This window comes from Carassius auratus, chromosome 14 (assembly GCF_003368295.1).
Source record: "Carassius auratus strain Wakin chromosome 14, ASM336829v1, whole genome shotgun sequence".
NCBI classification, from domain to species: Eukaryota; Metazoa; Chordata; class Actinopteri; order Cypriniformes; family Cyprinidae; genus Carassius; species Carassius auratus.
In genome coordinates, this window is record NC_039256.1 from 18,209,982 (window position 1) to 18,218,113 (window position 8,132).

Sequence of the window (8,132 nt, forward strand, 5' to 3'; positions counted from 1 at the left end):
AGGATTCTGATAAGTGCTACAAAAGCAACAGTTGAATTCTTCAATGTGTTTACTGAGAGAGTTACCCGGTAAGGTTCAGTCAACCATGTCCCCACGTATACATTTACATACACATACAGAAAACTAAACTGAATCGTAACAAACTCAGAAAACCTGAAATATATGGATTTTTTTTTTCCTGTTGTAATATGCATAATCCAGAAGGTGGCGTATGCATCACAGACTAAATCCAAGTCAGTCGTATTTTCTCCCCCAAAAAGACTCAAAATTCAATGTAGATGTCCTGTCTTGTCAGTACTACTGTTATTAAGCAAACATTCCCTTTATATGGCATGATTACTGAAAATTCTAGATTTAAGACGCAACAGACCAGTAAAACATTATCTACACTGTAAAGAAATTCCATCTATTTCAAGTCAGTCCATGGACTTAAGTTTTTAAGTTTAATCAGCTTAGTCATTTTAAGTCATTTTAACTTAAATTATATTAGGATGACTTTAAAAAATCTAGTTTAACGTCATATAACTTGGAATAGCTGAACATATTTTGATGAGTTTATGCAAAAACATTAGCTGCTATGACTCACTGACACTGATTGTATCGGTTTTTACAGTGTACTTACACTATATTTATATTACAGAAATGGTCAGACTTTACTCCCCCAAACCTGTATAACTTTATTTCATCTGTGGAATATAAAAGGATACATTTAAAAAAATATATTAAGTGTTTTTATTGTTAACTAGAACTATATAAAAATGTAAATACATTATTTAAAATACATTTAGCCATTTGCATTGTGTTTATGCGTATATCAGATGCTTTTATCCAAAGCGACTTATAAAAGAGGAAAACATGCTTTGTAATATACAATGCAGGTTTATTTGACAACTAGATTAGGAATAAGTACATAAATATTAGATGAAAACCTTCAAAATGACTTTAAAAATGAAAATCAGGAATGTTGCCTTGGCAACTAACTGAAATAAAATGAGCTGAAGATGAACTATTAAAAGCACTACCTGAAACTGAAATAAAAATAAATAAATTAAAGCTGAATTTAAAATTTAAAAAGAAACTAATAATAAGCCAGAAGCACATAAAAAAATTACTAAAAGTAAAATGAAACTTAATATATAAATATGCTAATTAAATATGTAAATAAATGCTATAATAGCATATAAATCATACAAAAATTCTGTCATTCGCAGATCTGAAGACATAACCGTTTTGGAGGCTTATTTTGTGTTCTCAAATGGCACAGCTCTTAACTACGATGAAGTGACCACAATCCTGAATTCAGAGGAGGTCTATAAGGAATTTGGATCCCAGCTTACTCAGCTTGGATTTACTGGCATTGTGAGTGACCAAAAACATAAACTAAAGATGTTGTTCAACACGGTAAGCTTTACGTTTTTTCAAATGCCTTTTCTCATTTCGTTAACAGTCAATAACTATTACGGAGACTACAGAAATGAAGACAGAGGTGTTTATCATGATTGGTTTGATGGCTGCACTGGCGATCGTTCTTGTTGTAACAACCACCTCTCTCGTGTGCATCAGAAGAAAGTAAGAACTACCGAATTACCCATGTTTCAATGATGTAAAAAACAAACAAAAAAAAAACACTTATTGTTTGGTTTGCATGGTGATCTTTATACACCTTATCAGTCTCTGTATTATACCATTCATTTGTAGTTCCCCTTTTTGAGTAATTTGTAATATTTAAAGGCCTAAAATTAGCCACCATGCCTCTGAACATGGATGGGTCATGTAGGGTGTATAGAATATGAAGTCAACTTACATGAGCCAATACAGTGGCATAATGGAAGACCCTCTAACCTCAGTCTGGCTCTCACACATTACAAATCTGCTAACCAGATTTAAAATAGCTCTTCCTTATGTGCACCCACACATTTGCACAAGTTTCTTCATTCTGTCTGATGTGTGCTGGATTTGCAACTTATCGCTGCTGGTCTCTTTCTAACCTTTAGTTACAAGAGGAAACTAAAGGCAGCCAAAGCCATGAATTCAGCAGCCTCAGTGGTCATAAAGAATCAGAAGACCGGCCCTGTGGTTCCTGGAACCAACCAATACAACAAAGAAGGGTAAGACAGACATCACGGGCTGCCTAAAATGTTGAGCCATTGTGTAATTTTGAACAGGAATTCAGCAGCAGGCTGTTGTGTGAGATTGTGTGATATGTATTCCACAGCGCAAACCCAGTGCTGAATATGAATATTGATACAGCCACAGACCTAGGCTTCGATGAAGATGACTCCAGCGCAGACAGAGAGAGGTATCATGACTCTACACTAAAAACACTACTGAGAAGAAATTATGAGAAGATGTTCACACTGTTGTAGGGTACTGACTAGGATATCAATAAATATATATATATATGTATATGTTAAAAGGTCATTTATTCATGTGCCAGCAAAACTGAAGACTGGGGTAATGGCTGCAGAAAATTCAGTCACATGATCCTACAGAAATTATTCCTATATTTGGTGCTCGGGAAATAGTTCTTGTTATAATCACTGTTTAAAACATTTGTGCTACAAAAGAACAGCTTTTATATTCAATTAAAGTTTTTTTGTAGCATTATAATGTTTTACTGTCACTTTTTATTCAATTAATATATTCTCGTTGAATAAAACTATTAATATATTTAAACAACTTTTAATTTGTTGTGGTATAGATCAAGGGGCATGTGACACTTATCATTAATCCTATTAAATTAACAAACACTAAATCAACAGCCCTATTAGTTACATAATGCATCGTGATCTATCAGGCAGTTTGTGTTTTAATGTAATTACTCTGGACAGTGAGAGGTAAAATTTCATCTTACTCGCTCTGAAATTATCTAAACAAGATGATATCACATTGCACATTCAAAAACTGACTTCACTGTAGAAGATGGAAGCCACTGACCTTCAATGGAAGTTTTTGAAAGCATGTTTATCATGTCATGGAAGCCCACATTCTGCAAATGAACTTAAATGGCTTCTACAAAATCTATTTAAGATACAGTAGAACATACTGTAGTTCTCCATGACAGATAGCATCTGTTTGCACTTATCTAGGGGTAATTATAGATTGGTTTCAGTAACGGTAGTTTTAGTTAAACAATGTTGTGATGTTGGTGACCCCATAAGTCTCAGAATCACATTAAGCTGTACTACATGCTAAATGTAGCATGATTTTATTTCAAGCTACATGACTGGTCGAAATGTCTCTGCCAGTAACTTCTTTCCCTATGTCTCCAAGTCTTCATTCAGAAGAGTGTAACTTTGTGAGATTCTTATTATGTCTCTATTCTGTGTGTTTTAGCCTGAATTCCCTGGACTACAGCATTGATATGACGACAGAGAATGCCAATGACGCTATGCCAATGATGGTAAATGTATTATTAAAATAAAGATATTATACAGCAGGGAGCAGAAGTCTGAGACCACTAGTGAAAGTCAACATAATTTGTGAAACAGTGAACTGAAAAAATAACTAGAATTGAATAATTTCTTAGCATTTGTGGTGTCACCTTTTTGCTTTAATAACAGCAGAACTCGAGCAGCATGAATTCCATTCCAAGTTTGTGTAAAACTTGATAATCATGTTCTCCAGTATGATTTGAGGCATTTGCATAGTCACTAATTTGCTTATTTAATAGTGACAGATCTAAAATTACAAGTTCTACAGTATTTCAGGCATTATTTTTTTTTTGTTTTGTTTTTGTATTTCAAGCATAAATTCCTCTTATTATGCAAAAAACGTATTTTTCTATAAACGCTTGGGGACACAACAGCAAAAAGACTTCATAAGTTCTTTAACTGAGTATGTTTTGAGTACTTAACGTTTTCTGTTGTGTGGTAGGCAATTCAGGAGGAAGACGAGGAGGAGGAGGAGGAGGATGAAAGAAGTGAATCTCCATACATTGAGCCTCTGGGTGCTGCACTTGCCCAGCGAGAAAAGAGGAGAGGTGTTGACAGCCCCAGTCTCACTTTTGCAAACCCTTCCGTAGACACCACTGATCTCTAACTTTCAGCCTCTGACCTCCACCTGTTTGCCATTTTTTTATATGTGATCCTGCCAAAAAAGGAGAAAAGACTCAATTTCACAATATTTTGCATTTGGGCAAACTTTAACTTTAAAGTAAACCCACTTTAAATGACCAATGCACTTTGAAATGTAAGAGAGAGAAAAAATCTCGGTGCACTAAAAACAAGCAGTGATTCAAACAGTATTTGAAGGTAAATTTTACTTACATTATTCTCCATCATCCCTTTTTCATATTCAGAATTTTTGGATTCTCCAATATTTAATACCTATTCCTTGATTGTACTGTCATAAAGAAGATTGAAACTCTTTTTAAAAAATATTATTTTCTGTCTCTGAACAAAAAACCTTAACTGCTTCAACAGAAACTAAAGTTAAACTGCTTGTGTATCCTGACAAATATTACCTACTGTAGCACTAGTCTGCTAGTTTAAGTCTGAGTCAAATCAAAAATCTCATATCCTGCTATGACAGATTATTAAACAGGGTTTATATATATCGTAAACTGTCTATATATGGTGTATTGTTATATGTTCTAAGTGCAATCATTCGATAGCATGTTCTGTGAATTAAAAAAAAAATAATACTAATAATAATTAGGTATTTTTCTCTAATAAAATTGATCATGTTATTAAAGCGAGTCACAAATCAAGTTTGCTTTTCCCTTGTAGACGATTTAATTTCAAAATTATTCACTTTACAGTTCTCACAACAGTCACAAAACATCACAGGCAATGTAAGGCTCGAAGGTGCGCTTGATATATGTGTACTGAGCTGGACTGAAAATACAAGACAAATCCATTGAATATTGACGAGGTTATACAAAAGCAAATAGAAAATGAAACTCAAAGAACACCAAACACTTCAATGTTGATAAAATCTGAGACATCATCTATTACTTGTTACCTGAAACACCAAGAATTTTTTAAGGTCATTTTTGCCCAATACAAAATACTTGGTACTGTCACTCTATAAAGGTTTTCTACCATTCCTTAAATATACAAGCTGAATTTGTATATACATATTTGAAATATAGAAATATTAAAGGTAAAATTATTAGTGTAAAATATTATAAAAGAGCACTTTAAAAGTGATCCTCACTGACCACAACAACATCAAGGTAGCATGGTCTCGACAGAAGCAAGCAAAAACACATAGGAGCCATTTTAAAATCGAGAGCGAGGAGAAATCAAGACAACTGTATTTGTGTGCAGTGTATCAAACCAAACCTAAAGTGATGATTATCCATATACTGTAGGGGCGTCTTGTAACACAGTGTCAATACAAGTCATTTTAAAGGTCTTAAAGGGGAGTATCATTGAACAAAACCCAATCCTGTGCACATCCAAAGTGCACAAAATTTGGAAAGACTGTCTATTAAGATGGTTTGGACCACCATGCCTTCCTTAGTTTTCCTCATCTTGACGTGGTCTTGTACAACATTTTGGCCGCCAGATATTCCTGAACCACTGGCGAAAATTATTCTGCCGACGCCTGCCACTCTGCACCGTCTTTTCCTCACTTTGTTCTTTGGCCAGGCTGCTTTCACCAAGGTCTGATATGGGGGGAGGACTGGAAGGCATCGACATCGACGTTTCGGTTGGGTTTGCTGGCAGACCATCTGCAGGACAGGGCAAGGCCAAAGGCTGTTTCTGCTTCTTTACCTGTTTCTCCAGGTGCTTCTGGATGGCGGAGCCCAGCACTGCCACCTCCACCACCGCACCATACACTTCCCAAGTCATTCCCTTTTCATCCCAGCTCACCTCCTGCACAGGTTCTGGCACTTCGTCTGTTGTCACCCCGATCCGTGGTTCCGGCTCGGGGAAAACCTCAGGTGCGTTCAGAATGATCGGAGTCATAGGAGCAGTGGCAACCGAACGGAATTCCACCTGAGGGCCCACCTGCATCTCGGCATCTTTGGTCAGTGCCACATCTGTACTACACTTGTTGGCGAGTTTTCCAAAGGGGCCTGGAAAAAGGAATGCTGCGGAGCCCTCTTGAGGAGTCATGGGGCTGGTGGCCACCGACTGGTACATCACCTCCAGGCTAACCTGGGTTTGCACGGTCTGTGTGCGTCCATGCGACTGAGTCAAGGTTAGTGTCTCTTGCGAAGGTCGTCCAGGATCCTTGCACTTGGTTGATTCGGTTTTCTTCAGTTTTACTTCCACATCTTCAGGCTTTGTGGGCTGGTCTTTCAGACTGCAAATGTTCACTTCCGTGCCTGTGCTACTTGCATTTGTTTTCTGTGGGGTGCTTGAACATTTACTTCCACATTTTGTCTCATTGCTACTATACCCTGGATCTCCAGGCAATCTTGGTCCTTCATTGGTGGTATTCTGCTCAGGTGATACATGGCTTATGACGCTGGTCTTCTGGACTTGACTGACTTCAATCACGTTTGCCACAACAATGGAACCATCGAGGCTCTCTTCCTCAGTCACTCCTTCACTTTTAACCGAAGAGACCATCTCTGGTTCAGCAGGGCAGCTGGAAGTCTTCTGCTCCCCGAACTCATCCTCATTCTCCTCATTCTCCACATTCTCCTCATCCTCTAAAGTACAATCATGGTTGGTCACCAGTATGGTAATCTCCTGGTCCAGGCTTTGTTGGCCAGATGCCAAGCACATCTTATCTGCTTGGTTAACACTCCACTCTGGTTGAAATGCTGCCGCAGGTGGTTCATCACTTTTGACTGCTGTTTGAGTGGAAGATAATTCCTCTTCTAATCGCTGCTCATGTGGAATCACTGACTTGATCTGATCTGATGAAATCTCTTGGTCAGGTTGCTCCTCGATGCTCCCACAGATCTCCTTATGGCCTGCGGTCCCTGGGTTTTCATCAGTTACGTTGTCGTTCATAAGGGCCGAATAGTCATTGGTGTTTATACTTGTGGTGGTCCCTGAGCCAACTTTCCAAACTTCACTTTCTGTCAGAACAGGACCCTCCATGGGTTCAGAGATGGGTTTGTGTTGATCTGGGAAAGGGGAAGTAGAACGTCTGAGCTTCACAGATTCACGCCACTGGTGGTTTTGCTGGAAAACAAATCACATAAATGCATCAGTGCATTAATGCAGGTGCAATGAATTAAAAAAAGAGCACTTGACATGCATTAATGATGGCACACACACAAAAACACTACATTAGGTAAAATTCATTTCATATCTGATTGTTTTGTAATGATCTCAGGCACTGAAAAACAATCATGATTTATGTTCTTGAAATAATTATAAAATAAAATTACACAAACTTCAGTCTTAAAATACTTACAGGAAGAACAGTATTGATTGCCGACAATCTTGATTCCACTTTTATCCCCCAAAACAGAAACCAAATGATATCAAGGCAGCTGTCTGCTTCAGTTCAACCACACACACACACACAAACTTGTTTAAAAAAAATAAAATAAAAATTTTGCAGTACCTTCTAAAATCAAAACTACGACGGCACACAGTGAGACCATAATTAAAAAACAACACCCCAACGACACATACCTCAACTGCACGACAGATCAAATGCTGTATCCATATTTTTAAAGATTTCACAGCCAAAGCATATATTCACACTCCAAGCTCCTCTTTTAGGTGCTGGTAATAATGAGAGGCAGGCTGTAGATGGTTTGTTTTCCAGAAGAATCTCAGTGGATGGTGGTCCTTGGATTTCACTGTGGCTGAGAGTACTGAAAGCTTCTGATTTTTAGTTTCCCTGGAAACCAGACTCAGCCTGCCAGTGATTGGTAATGAAATGACAAAGTATCTGTAGCTTTTTAATCAGAAGCAAATGATGGGGATGAAAATCCATGTGTTGAAAAATTATAATAATGAAAATAAATTCATAAATATTGAATATTTAAGTAAAGTAATAAATATTTAAGTAAAAAAAAAAAAAAAAAAAAAAAAAAACAAAGCTCTTATGTAATGAAACCTCAAATGAAACACATTTACTTCGGCAGACAATATACCAAAAGGGTAAACCAGTAATGTCTTTATGAGCTCTGGAACAAAACATTTGATACAGTTTACTTTTTCTTATATAACAAAATAAATATATATAAATTCACATTTTCATAATTTTTG

General features: G+C 36.9%; 2 protein-coding genes across 5 annotated transcripts in view; one reads left to right on the forward strand and one right to left on the reverse strand.

The window, feature by feature from the left end:
- LOC113113874 (cadherin-related family member 2-like) overlaps positions 1-4,699 on the forward strand; it is a 13,303-nt gene extending 8,604 nt beyond the window's left edge. For both annotated transcript variants that reach the window (XM_026280397.1, XM_026280399.1), the window contains exons 25-31: positions 3-68; positions 1,212-1,359; positions 1,448-1,569; positions 1,995-2,108; positions 2,216-2,299; positions 3,337-3,403; positions 3,877-4,699. In XM_026280397.1, the coding sequence (XP_026136182.1) occupies positions 3-68; positions 1,212-1,359; positions 1,448-1,569; positions 1,995-2,108; positions 2,216-2,299; positions 3,337-3,403; positions 3,877-4,041 (766 nt within the window). In that variant the 3' untranslated portion in view covers positions 4,042-4,699. The remainder of the gene's footprint in view (positions 1-2; positions 69-1,211; positions 1,360-1,447; positions 1,570-1,994; positions 2,109-2,215; positions 2,300-3,336; positions 3,404-3,876) is intronic.
- Positions 4,700-4,707: 8 nt separating this feature from the next.
- On the reverse strand, positions 4,708-7,868 carry LOC113113876 (G protein-regulated inducer of neurite outgrowth 1-like). 3 transcript variants are annotated; one of them, XM_026280401.1, is made up of 3 exons: positions 7,551-7,868; positions 7,327-7,409; positions 4,708-7,091 (listed from the first exon to the last, which is right to left on the reverse strand). In XM_026280401.1, exon 3 carries the CDS (start codon positions 7,005-7,007, stop codon positions 5,466-5,468), a length of 1,542 nt encoding a protein of 513 aa, XP_026136186.1. In that variant the 5' UTR covers positions 7,008-7,091; positions 7,327-7,409; positions 7,551-7,868; the 3' UTR covers positions 4,708-5,465. The 3 variants fall into 3 exon arrangements, with proteins under 3 accessions (XP_026136186.1, XP_026136187.1, XP_026136185.1); XM_026280402.1 differs by having other exon boundaries at positions 7,327-7,412; XM_026280400.1 differs by lacking the exon at positions 7,327-7,409.
- Between the last annotated feature and the right edge of the window lie 264 nt (positions 7,869-8,132).